The sequence below is a fragment of the Pleurodeles waltl genome, chromosome 3_2 (assembly GCF_031143425.1).
Source record: "Pleurodeles waltl isolate 20211129_DDA chromosome 3_2, aPleWal1.hap1.20221129, whole genome shotgun sequence".
NCBI classification, from domain to species: domain Eukaryota; kingdom Metazoa; phylum Chordata; class Amphibia; order Caudata; family Salamandridae; genus Pleurodeles; species Pleurodeles waltl.
The window spans coordinates 114,438,929-114,459,683 of NC_090441.1; the positions used below are offsets into that span (position 1 = coordinate 114,438,929).

Consider the following 20,755-nt stretch of genomic DNA (forward strand, 5'->3'; position numbering starts at 1 on the left):
CATACACACACCACTCCCACACACACAATACAATATAAAACACCCACCCACATCACCCACAAACCCCTACGCTAAAAAATTCGTAAAGAAGGCAAGAGCGAGACACCAGCATCCAAAAAATAACAGCCACAGCCACTCAACACCATCACCCACACACTATCCACACACAAAACAAGACACACCACCACACTCAACTCACTTAAATACACATACTCCACCCCACACATCATACACACCACCCCATGGCACCCCAAAGACAACCCCGCTTCACAGACGAAGAACTCAGGGTCATGGTGGAGGAAATCGTTCGGGTAGAGCCCCAGCTGTTCGGCACACAGATACAATACACTAGCATTGCCCGGAGGACGGAGCTATGGCAGAGGATTGTCGACAGGGTGAACGCAGTGGGACAGCACCCCAGAAATCGGGAAGACATCAGGAAGCGATGGAACGACCTACGGGGGAAGGTGCGTTCCATGGTATCCAGGCACAACATCGCCGTGCAGAAGACTGGCGGAGGACCCCCACCTCAACCCCCACAATTCACATCATGGGAGGAGGAAGTCTTGAACATCCTGCATCCTGACGGCCTCGCAGGAGTCGGCGGAGGAATGGATACTGGTAAGTTGAAGCTTCAATACTGCTTCCCCCCCACCTGCATGCCAAATCAGACCCCAACCCTCACCCCCATCCTCGAACCCCACCCTCACCCCCAACCCCATCCTCACCCCCACCCTCACCCCCACCACCATCCTCACCCCCACCACCATCCTCACCCCCACCACCATCCTCACCCCCACCCCCAGCACACCTATTCCCCGCCAATGTCTCACCATCACAACCCACACATCCCAAAACCTAGGCCTGCATGCGTCCACTAAGCATGGACACCCATCACCAAAGCATGCCCAATGCATATACACATCCCCCCCACAAGCCACCCTCACCAAAGCCCCCACACACGAATGCCAGCACTTGGGGACACGAGAACCCACAGATACACCCATATGCCACACATTGAAACTATAACCATACCCCTATACCCTGCAGGACCCGACCGTCAACACACCGCGGCGGAGGGGCCAGAATTATCCACACCCCCCACCCAAGAGGCCGTCAGCGATGACAGCAGCTCTGTCGACCTGGACACCGATGACCAGCCCGGACCATCGGGGACCTCTGGACAGTCGGTTCCCCTCACACAGGCCCAGGCCACTACAGACCCTAACCCCTCTGGGAACACCAGCACAGCTCCCACCCAGCGGGCCCATGCCTCTGTCTCCAGGGCGCGTCAATCTGCGGTGTGTCTACCACTACAGGGCACCCAGGATAACCCACCACCCCAACAACAACAGGGACCTGGGGGCAGTGGTAGTGGGCACACCGGCCAGGGGGCAGAGGCCCAGGGAAACAGGGGAACTCGGAGGGAAGCTGTGCGACAGGGGGGGGAGGAGAGGCCCAGGGAACCCACTCTCCACGAGGTCCTCACCACCATCATGGGAGCATACAACCGCTCCCAGGAGACGATGGCGACGGTACTGGCCCGGTTCCAGGAGATCCAGGCACTGCAGGAGGAACACTATCGGGGGTACAGGGAGGACATCAGAGCCATCAACACCACCCTGGTTACCATGGTAGGGCTGCTGCAGGACCTCGTAAACACCAGGGCGGACACTGAACAACACCCAAGGGCCCCTGCCACTAGCCTGGACCAAGAACAGCCAACCACCTCCGCCGGCACTAGTGGACAGGAGGCCCCCGCACAGCAGCAGCCCACCAGACCCCCACCTCCTGCAGGAGAAGAACCACCCCGCAAGAAGGCCCTGAGATCTCGCAAGAAGACAGAGTAGGATGTCAAGACCCCCGCCAGCAATGGATACCACCTGATGTCATCCCACTGTCCCACATTGTCACCCTGTCCATCCTTGAACTGCCCATGCTCCATCTCTCCACAGGCCTCTGGACAATGCACCTGTGTGACTGTTACTCTGGACTCTGCCATGGACATTCCTTCACCATAGCCCCCACCCACTTGAAACCACCCATCCCATTTTGAGCACTTCAATAAACACCTATTTTGCACCAAAATATCTGGAGTCTGGCTGTGATTTCAATAGATTGTAATTGACATGACAGTGCAAATATGTCCTTGTACATGGTGAAGTCAACAAACAGCTGCCACAAAGCTGTAGTCCATGGGGAAACGAAGCACAGGACTCGTAGTGGGGACCCCAGATCTGAAATAGGGAGGGAAAAGCCAAAACTCAGTCATCATACAATGGGGCAAATAGACAGGCAGCAGAGATGCTGGAGAGTAGTTAACATTTACTAAATTATCTTTGAAATGTTACCTGTGTCCTATTGGAAGTACTGTTCAATGATTCTGTCTCTGTTGTCTGTTTCAGCCCCGTCGTCTTCCTCCTCGTCACTCTCCTCAGGTTCCACCGCTGCCACAACACCACCGTCTCGACCATCCTCCTGCAGGAAAGGCACCTGGCGGCGCAAAGCCAGGTTGTGAAGCATGCAGCAGGCCACGATGATGTGACACACCTTCTTAGGTGAGTACATTAGGGATCCACCTGTCATATGCAGGCACCTAAACCTGGCCTTTAGGAGGCCAAAGGTGCGTTCGATCACCCTCCTAGTACGCCCATGGGCCTCATTGTACCGTTCCTCTGCCCTGGTCCGGGGATTCCTTACTGGGGTCAGTAGCCACGACAGGTTGGGGTACCCAGAGTCCCCCACTAGCCATACACGGTGTCTCTGTAGCTGTTCCATCACGTAAGGGATGCTGCTATTCCTGAGGATGTAGGCGTCATGCACTGACCCTGGGAATTTGGCATTTACATGCGAGATGTACTGGTCAGCCAAACACACCACCTGGATGTTCATTGAATGGTAATTTTTTCTGTTCCTGTACACCTGCTCCCTGTCTCTTGGGGGAACCAAAGCCACATGGGTCCCATCAATGGCACCAATTACGTTGGGAATATGTCCAAGGGCGTAGAAATCACCCTTCACTGTAGCCAATTCGCCCACCTCAGGGAAAATGATGTAGCTCCTCACGGATTTCATCAGGGCAGACAACACTCTGGATAACACCTTCGAAAACATGGGCTGAGACATCCCAGAAGCAATTCCCACGGTTGTCTGAAATGACCCACTTGCCAAGAAATGGAGTACTGACATGACCTGCACCAGAGGGGGAATCCCTGTGGGTTGGCGGATGGGGGACATCAGGTCGGGCTCCATCTGGGCACACAGTTCATGGAAAGTGGCACGGTTAAGACGGTAGGTCAGGATAATGTGGCGTTCTTCCATTGTCGACAGGTCCACCAGCGGTCGGTACACGGGAGGATTCATCCGTCCCAAGAAGCTCTTCCTCGCCACTACTAACTTCTTTCCTGACCCTGAGCCCCCCCCTCCTTCTCGTCGGGGTAAGAAGAGCACCTCAGCCACCACCAGCCCTGCAGCCCCCTTGACAAGGGTGCAGGGGTATTGGAGCCCGCCAGCCCGCATGTCTGGATCTTCGCCCAGCAGCAAGGGGACAGGCAGCCCACCCCCTGGGAAGAGGAGCAGAAGGCGGAAGGGGCGCCGCAGGAGCCCGCCTTCTACATCCCCCCCGGACACCACCCAGAGACAGTCACCAGCCACAGCTCCAAAGGGAGGAAAGGGCCACAGGCCCACGACTAAGGAGGGCAAGGGCAGCAAGTCGGAGAGGTCAGGCAGCAGGCCTGCTGCCCAGGAGGAGCCCACAACCCCCATAGCCGCTGCCCCGGGAGGAACCGGCACAGCTGCCCCGGGAGAGCCCACCACCCCCATAGCCGCTGCCCAGGGAGGACCCAGCCCAGCTGGCCAGGAGGGCCCCACCACCCACAGCCCAGGTGGGCATTGAAGGAGCACCATCCCCGCTGCCCAGGAGGGCACCACCAGGCAATTAGCAGTTGGCCATAGACCGGCCGCCGTCTCAAGAACCGCTGAACTGGGCCCCGCCGTCTCAAGAACCGCTGAACTGGGCCCCGCCGTCTCAAGAACCGCTGAACTGGGCCCTTCAAGGCAAGTAGCGCTGACCTGGGCCCCGCCGTCTCAAGAACCGCTGAACTGGGCCCTTCAAGGCAAGTAGCGCTGACCTGGGCCCCACCGTCTCAAGAACCGCTGAACTGGGCCCCGCCGTCTCAAGAACCGCTGAACTGGGCCCTTCAAGGCAAGTAGCGCTGACCTGGGCCCCACCGTCTCAAGAACCGCTGAACTGGGCCCCGCCGTCTCAAGAACCGCTGAACTGGGCCCTTCAAGGCAAGTAGCGCTGACCTGGGCCCCACCGTCTCAAGAACCGCTGAACTGGGCCCCGCCGTCTCAAGAACCGCTGAACTGGGCCCCGCCGTCTCAAGAACCGCTGAACTGGGCCCTTCAAGGCAAGTAGCGCTGACCTGGGCCCCACCGTCTCAAGAACCGCTGAACTGGGCCCCGCCGTCTCAAGAACCGCTGAACTGGGCCCCGCCGTCTCAAGAACCGCTGAACTGGGCCCGCCATCTCAAGAACCGCTGAACTGGGCCCCGCCGTCTCAAGAACCGCTGAACTGGGCCCTTCAAGGCAAGGAGCGCTGAACTGGGCCCTTCAAGGCAAGTAGCGCTGACCTGGGCCCCACCGTCTCAAGAACCGCTGAACTGGGCCCCGCCGTCTCAAGAACCGCTGAACTGGGCCCCGCCGTCTCAAGAACCGCTGAACTGGGCCCTTCAAGGCAAGTAGCGCTGACCTGGGCCCCACCGTCTCAAGAACCGCTGAACTGGGCCCCGCCGTCTCAAGAACCGCTGAACTGGGCCCCGCCGTCTCAAGAACCGCTGAACTGGGCCCCGCCGTCTCAAGAACCGCTGAACTGGGCCCCGCCGTCTCAAGAACCGCTGAACTGGGCCCTTCAAGGCAAGGAGCGCTGAACTGGGCCCTTCAAGGCAAGTAGCGCTGACCTGGGCCCCACCGTCTCAAGAACCGCTGAACTGGGCCCCGCCGTCTCAAGAACCGCTGAACTGGGCCCCGCCGTCTCAAGAACCGCTGAACTGGGCCTTTCATAGCAAGGAGCGCTGACCTGGGCCCCGCCGTCTCAAGAACCGCTGAACTGGGCCCCGCCGTCTCAAGAACCGCTGAACTGGGCCCGCCGTCTCAAGAACCGCTGAACTGGGCCCCGCCGTCTCAAGCACCGCTCCGCTGGGCCCCGCCGTCTCATGAACCGCTGAACTGGGCCCTTCAGGGCAAGGACCGCTGAACTGGGCCCCGCCGTCTCAAGCACCGCTCCGATGGGCCCCGCCGTCTCAAGAACCGCTGAACTGGGCCCTTCAAGGCAAGAACCGCTGGCCCTTTGGCAGACGTGGCAGGGCAGGATCTATCTCGGGCAGGGCTGCAGGATGTCCTCTGGCCAACTTGCCTCCTCCAGTGGCAGTGGGGTCTGTTATGGACTGTATGGACTGTGGCTTTGCTCTCCCCAGGATGGCCCAGTGGGCAGGCCACCCACTGTATGGACTGTATGGACTGTGGCTTTGCTCTCCCCAGGATGGCCCAGTGGGCAGGCCACCCACTGTATGGACTGTTTGGACTGTGGCTTTGCTCTCCCCAGGATGGCCCAGTGGGCAGGCCACCCACTGTATGGACTGTTTGGACTGTGGCTTTGCTCTCCCCAGGATGGCCCAGTGGGCAGGCCACCCACTGTATGGACTGTATGGACTGTGGCTTTGCTCTCCCCAGGATGGCCCAGTGGGCAGGCCACCCACTGTATGGACTGTTTGGACTGTGGCTTTGCTCTCCCCAGGATGGCCCAGTGGGCAGGCCACCCACTGTATGGACTGTTTGGACTGTGGCTTTGCTCTCCCCAGGATGGCCCAGTGGGCAGGCCACCCACTGTATGGACTGTATGGACTGTGGCTTTGCTCTCCCCAGGATGGCCCAGTGGGCAGGCCACCCACTGTATGGACTGTATGGACTGTGGCTTTGCTCTCCCCAGGATGGCCCAGTGGGCAGGCCACCCACTGTATGGACTGTTTGGACTGTGGCTTTGCTCTCCCCAGGATGGCCCAGTGGGCAGGCCACCCACTGTATGGACTGTTTGGACTGTGGCTTTGCTCTCCCCAGGATGGCCCAGTGGGTGGGCCACCCACTGTATGGACTGTATGGACTGTGGCTTTGCTCTCCCCAGGATGGCCCAGTGGGCGGGCCACCCACTGTATGGACTGTATGGACTGTGGCTTTGCTCTCCCCAGGATGGCCCAGTGGGCGGGCCACCCACTGTATGGACTGTTTGGACTGTGGCTTTGCTCTCCCCAGGATGGCCCAGTGGGCAGGCCACCCACTGTATGGACTGTATGGACTGTGGCTTTGCTCTCCTCATGATGGCCCAGTGGGCAGGCCACCCACTGTATGGACTGTTTGGACTGTGGCTTTGCTCTCCCCAGGATGGCCCAGTGGTCATGGAGTCCCCTCGTGGATCTGGCGTCGTGTACTCAAGTGGCTGAGGTGCCCCCCCTTCCCTTCCCCCTGAGGTGCCTGTCCGATTTTCTTTCTGATGCCCCTGCAGTGTTCTCTCCGTGGAGTTCTTGTCGTGGGACTGGGCCTTGCCCCTTTGCACAGGAACCCTGTGATCCACGGACAGTGGTTGGACTACATTTAGTAGATGTATATATTTTGTATATAGTTTATTTATTTATTGGGATTACTGGTGTCCATATTTCAATATATCTGCCCGTTTATGATCTCTTCTTTTGGTCTTTGCATTATTTCGGAGGGGGGTGGTTTGTGGGTTGTGACAGTGATCTGTGGGAATGCATTGATGTGTGTGTTGTAGTGGGTGTGGGTGGGTGGGTGTGTGCCGGTAATCTTTTCCCTCCCCTGTGTCGTAGGTGCAGTACTCACCGATGTCTTCCGCGCCGCCGGGCGTGCTCCTGGTATATGAGCAGGAATAGGAGTGCGGGGATGACCTGCAACTCTGGTTCCATGCTGCCGGAATCTCGCGTGGAGTGCGTAGAGGTGAGCGTTTTCCCGTTCGTAGTCTGTTTCCGCCGTGTTCTTATCGGCGGTGCTCCCGCCCCGGAAAAGGTGGCAGATTGGTGGGTCGTAATAGGGTGGGCGGTACATTGTCTGCCGCCTGGCTGTTGGCGGGAACCGCCGCGCTGTTTGTTTGTACCGCTGTGGCGGGCGGAGTGTTAAGTTGGCGGGCTGTGTTGGCGGTTCCCGCCAGGGTCAGAATTGCATATTTTAGACCGCCGGCCTGTTGGCGGCTTGGCCGCCGCTTTATCACCGACCGCCAGGGTCAGAATGAGGGCCTTTATCTACAATAAATAAGATATATTATCTTCTTGTTGGAAACTTCATTAAATCACCAAAATATATGTGTCTGTCAAACTATAGCTCTAGTTCCTTTTCTTATAAGAATCTGTACATCGAAAAAACATTCCCAAGTAATACTTTACCCATCAGCCACTATTCACTGCCCTTTATCCAAAACTGGCCTTCTGTAATTACTAATTAAGCAGAATCTGAGGATGTGGCAATCCTGTTAGAACTGTCAGCCTTAGAGTGGTTTTCCCCCAAACTTTCTGCCTGCTTGCCTCATATTTCTGCTGGATCATTTTGTTGGCTTTAGTACTCTTAGCACTTTACCACTGCTGACAAGTGTTACTGTGTATGGATTCTCCCCTAAACATGGTACACAATTGGCATCTTCAATTTACCTGTAAGACCCTTATAAAGTGGTATACCATACACCCACGGCCTGCAAATCAAATTCTACTATTGGGCCTTCAGCACTAATTGTGCCGTCCACACAGGTAGCCTCTCAAACATGTCTCAGGACTTCCACTGCAGGGCCTATGTGTACACTTTACTGCCACTTCGACACGGCTTCTAAAACGACTCGTCAAGTCTCGAACTCCCCTTTTATTCACCATAAGTCACCGCTAAAATAGGCGCTAGGTAGCCTATATGGCCGTGTGCTATGCAACTAAAATGTAGGGCATGTACTTTCAGACGGGGCCATCTTTTAGGGCGGAGGGGCCACCCCCCCCACCGTTTGCCCCTCATGAAGAGTGGCTGTCAGGCTGAACAAAGGTCAGCCTGACAGACACTCTTCATGTTCAGGTCAGGCAGCCAGGAGCAGACCTGCGTGATTTGCTCAGACTCCTGGCTGCCTGAGCTGAACTTTGCTGGGCTGAATAGGTCACAGCTCCTGTGGGCGTGACCTCCTTGGCTCAGCAAATGTGCCTCCAGGCCCTCCCCCGGGTGAGGAGGGAAGCGTCACCCATTGACTTTGACCTGGGCGCTTCAGGTTTAAGCCCTGAAGTGCCCAGGGCGAGTGTCAATCAGTGACACCTCGTCACAGAGTGGGGTGGGGTCAGCAGTCTCACTGACCCAATCTGACTCTTTGACGAAATTGGGAATGCTGACCTAAGGTCAGCCAGTGAGGGAAGGCAGCAGTCCCAACCCTCCTGGGACCTCCAAGACTGAAGGTAAGTGTGTGTGTGTGTGATCTTTTTAAATGAATGTTTGGTGTGTGCGTCCATGTTTGAATGTTCATGAGTGTTGTTAATGGATTTGCGTGCATGCGTGCATGTGTGTGTGAAAGTGTGAGTGTGCTTCCCGCCCGCCCCCCTCCCTCGTAAAACTGCTGTCCGGCACTGTGTAATTTTAAGTTTTACATGTCCTGGTGCTGACAAACTCCCAAAGATGTTTTTCACTTCTGTGAGTCCTGCTCCTCTCATAGGCCAGCATTGGAAACTCTGATATGTTTATGCTGTAATTCCTGATCAGAAAGGAGTAGCTGATTCATGTTTGAGACCACTGGAATGGTAATAGCAAATCCTCTTCACTGGTAAAGTTGGAGTTAACATTACTAATTTAAGAATGCCACTTTAGAAAGTGGGCATTTCTCTTCTCATACTGATTTGTGTGCCTTGCAGCCTGTCCCAAATACATGTCTAGGGTGAGTGACAGCTACACGTTGTGCAGTCCCTCTAGAGAGCCACACAGGAAGATTAGGTATGTCTCAGTATTCATTTGCATTCTGATTGCTCTTCCTGGGCAGGAAGGGAGGAAGGGGGTGGCACTTACACCTGCATAGGGAGTGCCTATCCTCACACAAAGGGCTGATTACTCCCCATTGATAGTCTGGAGCCAGGGCTAGGGAGAAAGGAGTCAGGACCTCTATGCAATTAAACCAACCTTCTTTGAAGTCACCCCCACTTGAAAGGCACTTTGGGGTATGAGTACAGGGCTTCTGGCCCTACCAAGACAGTACACTACTGGACCTGTGAAGAACTCTGCCAGGAGTAAGGACTGCTGTGCTACAAGGAGTGACACTCTGCTGGACTGCTTTCCATGAAGGACTTTGCTCTTCTTTGATGAGTCACCCTGCTGCCTGCTGATTTCTGCCCTGCTGAGGAAGGACTGGACCCTCTTATCTGAACCCAGAGTGACTCCAAGCACTTGTTGGCTCACCCCCTGTTCTCAAACAGTCTCAGGTACATCAATGACTGCCTGCAACCAGCACCTGGACTCTGTCTGCTCTGAGTTTGTGCCAATCAGAACTGGTGCATTTCTACTGGACATCAATGCATCGCTGCTGCTCGAGCCACAGACACCACATCGACAACTTCGCAACGCATTGTCCCCAGACTCAGATGTATCTCTGACTCTGCGCAGCTCAGCTCTGGCGCATTGCTCCAACCCAGTGGTTCAACGACCACACTTTGCCTTAATGCCCAACACTACCTGATCTTTGACACGTCCTCAACACTGCACAGCTTGGAACAGATGCATCGCCTCATCTCCTCAACCAACAGCGATGATCTCCTCCACGCATCAAGCCCTCAACGTTTCTTCCATCCAAGGTACTTTCTCTGTGGACCCTTTGTGGGTTTTGTAGCTGGCCCGCCCTCCATCGCGGTTGGCCTGAACTTTGGATTTACCCCGGTCTAGTGCAACCTCAAGTAACCTCTTAGTGCTATTGAGTTCTAAGAATTATATTTGGTTTCTTCTTTAAAAATTAATATCTTGACATCTACTGTTTAGATTTTTGTTGTTTTGGTCTTACATTTCTCATAAAAGTATTATCTATTTTTCTATATCTGTGTGGAGACGTTTGTGGTAATTTCATTGTGTTAATGTGTGTGTGTGTGTGTGTGTGTTGCACAAATACTTTACATATTGTCTCTTTAAATAAGCTTGACTGCTCTGTGCCATACTACCAGAGGGGAGCATAACTTATCTCTAAGTGTGTATCTAGCTTATCCTGACTAGGATTGTGGTCCCTACTTGGACAGGGCACACACCTTTGCCAACTAGAGATCCAATTTCTAATAAATTCCCACTAATGTTCCCTCAGAGAAAAACATTTTAGGTGCAAATTCACTTTTACCAAGTGTTAATGCATTACTATGTCTTGGTGGTCAGTGTTGTGAGAGCCATAACAGGACTGAGATACAAACAATCTTGCCATAATACTTTGAGGAAGAAGGTACATAGGGCAGTCAGTGTTGCATGGTTATTTGCTACAAGGTAGTTAATTTTCAGTCAACCAAGAAAAATATGACTTTTTCAAAAAACGATTACTGTCCGATTCATAAAGTTTTGTCTTTGAATTGTTTTGCACTATTGACTTGGGTTTAACTTAAGTTAGCATTATCCTGGCATAAGTATTTGGTGGCTGCAGCCTGTTTGTAGGTCGCATGTGAAGCAACTGGCTTCCTGTTATGAGCTACAGGAACATAACAAGCTCCAGAGCTCTCTCCAGAACTGCCCAGCTGACCTGATGTCTGAACCCGGACCGACAACTGTCTGTTTTTCTAGCAAAGCTTTTAAGCTTAGGATTAGCACAGTGCCATCCATGTTGAGCTAGAAAGGGACAAAGTCCTTTGCCATTTCTACAGCTATGTCTTTAGGCGTAGGATTAGCTAGTGCCATCCATGCCAAGCTGTGAAATTACACAAGCCTTTTACCACTCCACAGTATTATAGCTTTGGTTTGGTAAGATACTATCCAAGTCAATCTAAAATCAATAAAAGCAACTCGTGACATGTCTTTAACTATCATCAAAGCTCTTCAGTGAGATTTAGTTTTGCCCAGACACTAAGGATTGCCCAGTATAAGTCAAAACAACACTCTTTCAGGGTTAGAATGATGCATAAATTATGCACAAAAGAAGAGAGAACTCTGGATAGTTCCCAAGTTTAGGTGGAGAGCAGCTCCAGTATAGAGCACCTTACAACACCAGCAACACTCTGAATCTGCTCAACTCAAACCGTAGAAATTCATAGAAAAAAACATAGGTTGCAATGTCTTTATAGTTAGAACATAGAATTGGAAATTCACTAAAAAACCAAAGGTTACAGTGGTATTATAGTTTGGTTCAGATTTAACACTCATAACACCATAGAAATTCAACAGTTATAGTTACAGCTATCTCAAGTACATATAACTCATGCCCTAAGGTACCTATAACTCATGTCCTCACCATGTACTGCTAACTAACCTGCATATTACATCACTCAAACCATCTTCTATGACATCAAAAATAATATCACTGCAACATCTGCAGTAAAACCATTGATAAGAAAACTGTGTATGGTGGGACGCAAGTTATAGTTACCTTAGGACAGGAGTTATTGTTACTTGAGATAACTGTAACTTTAACTACTGAATTTCTATTGTGGTGTGCGTGTAAAATCTGAACCTAACTGAATATATATATATATATATATATATATATATATATATATATATCTTCACTAATTAATTTTTAAAAACAAAGATTACAAGGACTCTATAGTTAGGCTCATGATCTAACTGTACAAAACCATAGAAATTAATCTGTTATAATTAGAGTTATTTCAAGTAACTATAACTCGTGCCCCAAGGCAACCATAATAAAATCGGTGGGATCGCACTTGTGGGGTTCTTTTAGTAAGCCCTCCATCTTCCAGGGAAAATTGGGGAGAAGACATTGCATATCACTAGTATATATAGAGTGGTGCCAAACAGGCAGGTCTTCTAAGCAAGTTTACATACGTGTAGTTTTTTAAATCTTTGGTCTTTGCAGCAGATGACAAGAAAGAACCCACTGGTCACAGACACTACATGAGATATTGCGCTTGAAAAAAGCAAACATGCAAACACCTCCAGCAAGGATTACAGATAACTGTACATGGGGGAAATGCAGAGAAAACACACTTGCTTTACCTTGGCCTTGCGCTAGTCGTTAGGATGATTTGGGGACCGATGGGGGAGCCTCAAGGCCCCCACGGTTCCAGCCCGCTCCCCGCCTCCTGCGGGAGCCGGCATTGTTCTTGCACACAGGGAGCTGTTGAAAACGCAGCTCCTCTGTGCTGGAGCAATAGTTTCACCTCTTTTCCTGCCTCCATGTTAGGGAGCAGGGAAAGAGATGAAAACTCTACTTCCAGCAAGCGGGAGCATTTTCACAGCCCCTACTTGCTGGAAGAGGAGTGTTTGCATTTGCTTGGCGGGAGCTGTTGCAGCTCTTGCCAAGCAAAAGCAAACGGCTACCTCCCAAGGGTGAGCACCTTGGGAGGTAGCAGGAGTCGGCATTGAGGGGTGGTGGTCCCCAGGGCCATTTATCGCTCTAGGAACAGGGCCGCTTGGACCCGTTCCTCTTTGTTAATTTCAATTTGGCCCTGGGGAGGTGGTGATCCCTGAGGCCGATGGGTCCGCACAGCCCCCCCAACAATGTTCTGCATTTAGCCACAGGGAGATGGTGGTCCTCGGTCTGTTCACCCCCGTACATTTTTTTATTATAGCCTTGAGGAGGTGGTGGTCCTCAGGGCCTGGGACGGTCTGAACAGCCCCCTCAAAATCAATTTTAAAAATGTGCCCTGTGGAGGTGGTGGCCCCTGGGGCTCAGGTGGGACCGTGCAGCCCCCTGTATACTTTTAAACCATAGCCCTGGGGAGGTGGTGGTCTCAGGGGCTGTACAACCCACTCCTTAATAATTAAAATAAGTATGCCCCAAGGACCTGGTCCACCCAGGGGCAAAATTAAAAGCAAGCATGGGGGACCGTATTTGCTCTTTGTTTTTTTAATTCACAGTGAAAGAAATTTTTAAAATATAATATGCTTGCAGGGTGCACCCTGCACCAAGGCTAGGGGGTTAGGGTAAACATATCCTGCCCCCTTTTCTTTTTTTTCAAAATTTGTTTTTGATACTCGGCTAAAGCTGAGTCTCAAAATGGCTGCCAATACTTCCTGGTTGAAGTGTTGGCAGCCAATCAGATCTCTGCATGAGATTGGGCAGATTCGCAAAGACCCCCGCAGCCCCGGGGCCACCCCCAGGGCAGTTTATTTAAATTAGTGGGGCCACCCCGCCTCCCTGGGCCTGAAATAAAAGAATGAAGAGGGTCCTTTGCAGCCCCCAGGGACCATCACCTTCCAGAGGCAAATACAATATTGGAGAGGGGCCATATTAAGGCTGGGCCCCAGGAGATGGAGATGGGGGTAATGGACCAAAGAGTCTCCAGTGTCGAAATCAGCCAGAGGAGGGAGGCAGTATGCCCCCCCCCCAAGAAAAATAAATATATTAAGGCTGGGCCCCGGTGGATGGGGTCCCTAAGGCCGAGATTGGCCCGGGCAGGGAGGCTACGCAGCTCCCCCCATGAAATTGTATTGGGCCCCGAATGATAGAGTGCTAGGGGCTGAAATTTGCTGGGCAGGAGGGGGGCTGCGCTGCCCTCCTCCCTCCAAAAAAGATAACTATACTAAGGCCAGGCCCCGGGGATGGAGTCCCTGGGGCGAAAATCAGCCAAGGAGGGGGGTCGCGTGGCCCTCTACTCCTATATTGATGGCTGGGCCCCAGGGGATGGGGTCCCCATGGCCACGATCAGCCCAGAGAGGGGGCCACGCGGCTCCTCTAACAGACTTGTAGTGGTCCCAGGAGGATGGGGTACCCAGGGCCAAAATTGGCTGGGGGAAAGGGGCCTCTCTGCCCCCGTCCCTCCAAAATATATATATATATATATATATATATATATATATATATATATATATTAAGGCTAGGCCCTGGGGGATGGGGTCCCCGGGGACGAAATCAGCCTGTGGAAGGGTGCTGTGTGGCTCCCCTCCTCCATTTATTGCAGGCCAGGCCCCGGGTGATGGGGCCCCCGGGCCGAGGTTGGCCCAAGGAGGTGGCTTTACTGCTCCCTCCATGGAATTGTAGTGGGCCTCAGAGGATGGGGTCCCTTGGGCCAAAATCAGCCGGGGTAGGCTGTGGGCCCCCCTACCCCCTCACAGGCAATTAACCCAACGAGGTAGCCCTTATTAACTAACCAGTAGAAAGTGCTCCAGTTGGATAGACATTTTGTGCAAACTGTGGACTCTTGTTGGACAAACGAGTAGGTGAGCTTCTGTTATGGCCATGATGCTCATTTCACTAAAATTAAACCTTAAAAGGAAGCACTTACAAATATAAACGTAGCAGGTGTCCCAGTTAAAGCTTCAACTTCTGGGAAAGACAAATGAGCCTAACTCCTAGACTTGGCAAAGGCAAAGCAAATGTGTTTATTCCACAATTCCATATTGAAAAACGATTTGAAATACTTTGTGGAAGTGAATGCATATTTTATCTATTAGAGCACAATCAGACACTCTCATGCCCACTCTCACACCCACATAGACCCTCTCACACCCAGACAGACACTCTCACAGCCATTCTCACACCCAGAGGCACCCCTTCACACCTCTTCTAACACCCAGAGAGACAGGCCCTGCAGCCAACTCCCGCTGCGCATGGGCGAAGGCCGTGCATGGCACGGGGTTGGGTGGTTACAGGGGGTTGGCCGCAGGGCCTGGATGCAGACTGTGTGTGGCAGTGGTTGGATTAATGTATAGTAATGCAAATTACTTTACATTAAAAAAACTGAAATTCACTGAAAAAACTAAAGGTTACATTGACGTTATAGTTGGGAAACAGAATTTAAAAAACCTTAGAAATTCACTTAAAAAAGCAAAGGTTACAGGGATGTTATAGTTAGGTTCTGAATTTACTCGCACAAAACCAGAGAAATTCAGCAGTTAGAGTAATTTCAAGTAGCAATAACTCAAGGTCTGAGGTAACTATAACGCACGCCCTCGCCATGCACTGCTTATTACCCAAGATATTACAGCACTCATGACAACTTTTATAACTCAATAAAAGTTAAATTATTGAAGAAAAAACTGTGCATGGCGGGGGCACGAGTTATAGTTACCTTAGGCCGTGAGTTATAGTTACTTGAAATAACTCTAACTATAACTGCTGAGTTTCTCTGTTTTTTACAAGTAAATTCTGAACCTAACTATAACGTCCCTGCAACCTTTGTTTTTTTAAGTGAATATATATATATATATACATATATATATATATATATATATATATATTCATGTCCTGTAGATAATAGGCAACAGCCATTTATGGTATTCATTTTTCAACTGCTTCCAAGAGAAAGACAGCCTGATTCCCGCTGATGCTCTCAGACATGCGACCTGCCAATCACCACATTCTTTAAAGCAATGAATGTTTATCTGATTGAGCTTCATAGCCCTCCAACATGTTTAGGGATTTCCTGCTGAAACTGAGTCTTTTCTGCTAAACTGTACCAATAATTTGACTTTATGTTAAACTTGACAGTCTCAAGTAGTGCTTAATTTGTAAATAAAAAGGTGCCGGTGCCCAAAACCCTCACCATAAATACGCGGCTGCTGCAATTAAATGTGCGAACATGGAATACTGAGGCAGCGTAATCCCAAAGCCATCTCGGGCCTCTTCAATCCATATAAAGTCACTCCCTTCTCTCATTGTGACGCTTTTTCGTTTTTCTCTTCCTTCGTCTTTCCCAAATGTGTCCTTTGCTCGCAGCAAATGCTTGAGGCAGAAGACTAAGTGCCGGCCCTCAAAAATAAGTGCCAGTGCTCAGCACCGGAAACAACAAGCACAAATTAAGCACTGGTCTCAAGACACCTACAGACTAGGTTTCTTGAATGTAGCAACACGTTATGTTGGGAGACTAATAGTGTTTGGTTCCATCTACAGGTAGCCAGCATGAGAACAACTCTGGCAACAATACTGTTGGGAAACTGAGTTTCCAGGCACCATGTTGTGTTTTTTTGCTATCTGCGGCTTCTCTTCGCTTTGATGTTGGCTCCTGGGATAGCATTTGGCTCCTAGCAAGCAAGGTGGAAATACAGGTAGAATCAACTCAAGCCTTGGTGCTGGTATCCTTCCCCTAACTTTAGGAAGGAGCTTCTTGAGAGATTACAGGTGATCTTGCAGGGTATCTATACATAGATGTCAGAGGCTGCCTTTTGGATGCTAGGTCTGCCACATTTAGTTTGCTTAGATCAGTCTGTTTGCAGAGAATATGCTTACCAAACTGCTGCATGTGAACTGTGTTACTGTCCTCAGTGCAGGTCCTGATCTATTGCAGGATTGAGTCTGTTACTCTTCCACACAACACAGAAGGAAAAATGCTTGCATTTATGTTGCATGGCCTTTAATCCCCAGTGAAAAGTGAACAAACACTTTCACGACCTTCCAAAACACCTCTCTGGTCCTATTGTCATGTCAGACCAATGCTTTGAATAGGCAGATACTCGGGAGATACTCGTGCTTAGCTTTGAAGCACATTGCTGACTTCTCAAGCTGCACTCTCCTTGACCTTAATCCTTACAGCGTTTTTGTGTTTGATTTTACTAAAATTATTTGCAAAACATACTTTTTGATAGGGGCTTTCAGCCTGCCATCTTCATCCATTGGTCTGTTATTGGATCATTCACAGCAGGGGGGAATGGGTCAGCCCACTTCAGCCATTGGCTAAGTTTGGTATGAGTGACGGTCCTCTACCCTTTCATGAAGAGAGCCTTCACACACAAAAGTAGTCCCCTTAAGTGCCAGGTATGACAATGGCAACATGTGCTTTTTGAAGTCAAAAATATTTCTGCTTTTGGACAATGTTTTCTTTAAAGATTGATAAGGGCATGCCAGCTTACACTACAATAAGGTTTTGCAAAAACCTTAACAAAAATAAACCAACCACAGACTAAGCCAATGGGATGGGAGCGAAGCTGATTTGAACATGTTTGTTAGGAATGCGTTTGTTTTCCCGTCTGGCCCTGGTCCTATCTTCCTTTCCCCTTTCCTTGTGGATCATTACTGAACTCCCCTTTCCGGGAGATTTCTGAAAACCTGGCTCTGGTGTTCGTTCCTCCTTCCGTTTGGCTCCGATTAATTATTTTAATGTCTGTCTAATGTAACTGTTGGCTCTTTACTTGTGGTGTAATCAAATGTGCCTGGCTTTTATCTAATTGTTTATTTTTAGGCATCCTTTCCTAAAACACTTTAATGTACTTTGTGTTCGTTGTTCATTACATAAAAAAACATAAAGAAAGAGAGAAAATACTAAGGGGATTGACTGATGCTGATGCGTTGGGAAGATTCAGTCACAGGGGAGGTGGGTAGGGGATTGTCTGAAGCACGGCATTCAGGCTAGGATTGGGTCATTTGGGCATCAGTTAAATGAAACTACATTTTTCTCAAAGTGTTTGCTCATTACGAAAAGCTCACTTTTGGGCAGAATGGACTTGAGAAAAGCAAAATTATCGAATGATGTCAGAGAACTCAGTGCAGGTGCGATATTAGCATCTCATGCAAAAAACAATTCCTGTGAAGTTGCGATTGCCAGCAATTTTGTGTCGCTTTTCATAACATACGAAAACATCTTTCCTATTGGATTGCAATTGGTATCACCTCATATACGTCAGGTCCATTTTTTCCAGGTTTCTTCTTCATGAAAAATTCAGAAAGAGAGGGCAAATAGCGCTAAGTTTGGCACGATTTAAAAACAAGAGCAAAAACCCGATTTCGACTTTCAATTAAGTTATCTGGTGTTACCTTTGCAGTAAAAAGGACTATTTTAAATATGTATGTGTACTATATTAAAAGAAAGATAATAATTCCTAAATATGCATATAACTTAATGACGAGGGAATTGTATGCGCTTTTTATTGCAATCACTACTTTATAATGACACCAATACTAGTTCTTGAAGTAATGTCTGATCAAAGTAGATTTGACCGTGGGACAAAATTCATCAGAGCATCACATCAGAGCATTAAGAATTACCCACCTCCTTCGAACTCAGTGTGACAGTTGCCAGAGTTCTCATTCAGACTCTCCTCCTCCGTGATGATGATGTTCTCAATGTCCTTCATAGTTAAATGATCCTGGAATGCATGATACAGGATGTGCTTCAGTTCGTCCAGTGTTACCCTCTGCATGTCAAACTGTGGAGGACAAAAAGGGGTGGTAGAATTAAGCATACGGATGAAGGGTTTAACAGCCATATCAGGGATTGAAAAACTGTTATTGTCAAAATTCATTTGCTCAATTCAATATTCATAATAATGGGATTTTTAAGACACATTGAGGAATGGAATGTGTGGTACAAGATTAGGCCTGGGCGAAGTTTGCGGAGTTGCGCTATGCGGAGCTCTGCGAAGTGCCCAAAAAAACTCTGCACACTACGCGGAGTTCTGCAAGCAGCGGAGTGCGTTAGGTCACGCCGTTTATGCAGATTTTTAGTACCAGGTGTTTGTCCCATGCTGAAAAATCAACACGAATGGCTCCCTGCGCAGCTCAAGAAGGCACTGCTTCTTTTCTGCTGCTCAAGTTGATTTTCTACTCGAGCGGCAGCTACCTCAACGCGAATGGAAGGTTTCTGAACGTGAGGGGTCGCAACCATACTGCGACCGCTTGCATTGAGAAATCTCGCCAGGAGGTGGTCTTGAGTAAGATTTTCCTTGATCATGCTCACCAACTCACCGTTGACAAGCATGAGCAAGGAAACAACTCCGTTCCGTCCCACTTCGCAGAGTTTTTTGGAACTCTGAGCTCTACCTGGAGTGCGGAGAGGGAAAAACTCAGTGAGCGGAGTTCACTGCCTACCCCTATACAAGATACTCCAGATATTATGAATTTTTAAGGCCTGTTTTTCAGTCATGTTGGTGCTTCAAATTTTTGAAGGATAAGTACTATGAGTGCTTGGGGTGTCTACGGATGCTGTTTCTGTCTGCAGAAAGCAAAGACACTCCTTCAACTACAAAGTGAGAAGAGCAGTAGTAAACGATAACTTCAGTTTTCACTGAGCAAGATGTACGCCTCCCAAACTTTTAAAAAATCCGATACTTTCTCACCTCAACTCTGTCTAACCTTTGCAAATCTATCTCTAATTCACCCTACTGACTTTGTATCGGTATTCAAATGATCTGTCTTAAATCTCATAATGATTCACAAATCTATAGATGGTCTCGCTGTCTACTAGACTCAGGTCTTCTCCAGTTATGGCGAACAGACTCAACCATGCCCAATCATGCCTTTTCCAACTCAGGACCATATATATGGGTTTTTGATGCTGGGCAGCACAGCAAATCACCTTCCTGTGCTGCCCTTCATCAAAGGGAAAGAGCAGGAATGTGCTGTATAGTCCAAGGTAGAAGGGCTATAACGCTGTTAGAACATTTAATCTCCTGTGGGAAGAATGTATGTTAATAAATAAGTAGAAACAGGAAGACAAGGATTAGTATATTGGAGTAGAAGATGTGTGCTATTCACAATAATCAATCAATCAGTGATTTTTAAAGCGTGGCTAATCACCCGTAGGGTCCCAAGGCACTTATAAGCCTCAAGCCACTTTGTTGTCTTCTTTGGAGTTCCCAATTTTTCAAGATTATAATACATTTTAGGAAGCTTGCGATTGGAAACTGTTACAAAAATGTTCAAATTAACCATTTTTCTCTGGAGGCTTAGGAACAAGAGTACAAAATGTAAAAAAAAAATCAGTGTGCAGAACTCTCAATCAAGCTAAGAGATGCAGGAAGAATTCTTACTGTTTATTGGAGATATAGGGCCTGATTTAAAGTTTTAAGCCTATGGAACTTGTAATACTGTGGATGGGATATCCGTTACGTTTGTTACAGAGTAACCCCTCTGCCAAACTCTAAATCTGGCCCATTGTCATTCCGTACTATAGTATTGAAGATGGAAAACTTTATAGTTGCAAATGAGCAATCATTTTCAAGGTGTGTAGGGCAGAAATAGTAAAAGCTTGGTATGTTTCAGTAACTACCTTTGTATGACTCTATTATTTTGTGGATAACAAGTTCTACTGTAAAGGTGACACTGCTCTTGTAGAGAAGGTCCTCTACTCGAGTTATGGAGTTGAGCCACGGGCACACTGCTCTGCTCGTAATAGAGCCGGCGGCAATGTTGATGTGCAGCGGGTGCAGTAGCACCCGTCGCGCATTTGACTGCCCGAAAGTCGGGCAGTGAAATGCGCGATGGGGCTATGTCTGGGGGCCCCTGCACTGCCCATGCCAAGTGCAGGGGCAGTGCAGGGGCCCCCAGGGGCACCCCCAGTCCCCTTACCACCAGCCTTTCAATGGCAGTGTTTACCGCCACGGACAGGCTGGCGGTCGGGGACTCATAATCCCTAGGGCAGGGGTCCTTGCACCGCCAACATACCACTGGCCGCCAGGGTTGGAATGACCCCCTTTGTTTTTGCTGGCCTTAGGATTGTGCACACTTTACCATTGCTAACCAGTGCTATTGAGCTCTTTACCTAAAATGTGGTAACATTGGCTTATCCCCAATTGCCGTATTTCATTTATTTCGAAATTCCAGGTAGAGTGCACTACATGTGCCCAGAGCCTGTAAAATAAATGCTACTAGTTGGCCTGCACC

General features: G+C 49.6%; 1 protein-coding gene across 1 annotated transcript in view; it reads right to left on the bottom strand.

The window, feature by feature from the left end:
* CALN1 (calneuron 1) overlaps window positions 1–20,755 on the bottom strand; it is a 1,401,504-nt gene that overhangs the window by 123,040 nt on the left and 1,257,709 nt on the right. The window contains exon 5 of the mRNA XM_069227270.1: window positions 18,144–18,300. Within this exon, the coding sequence (XP_069083371.1) occupies window positions 18,144–18,300 (157 nt within the window). The remainder of the gene's footprint in view (window positions 1–18,143; window positions 18,301–20,755) is intronic.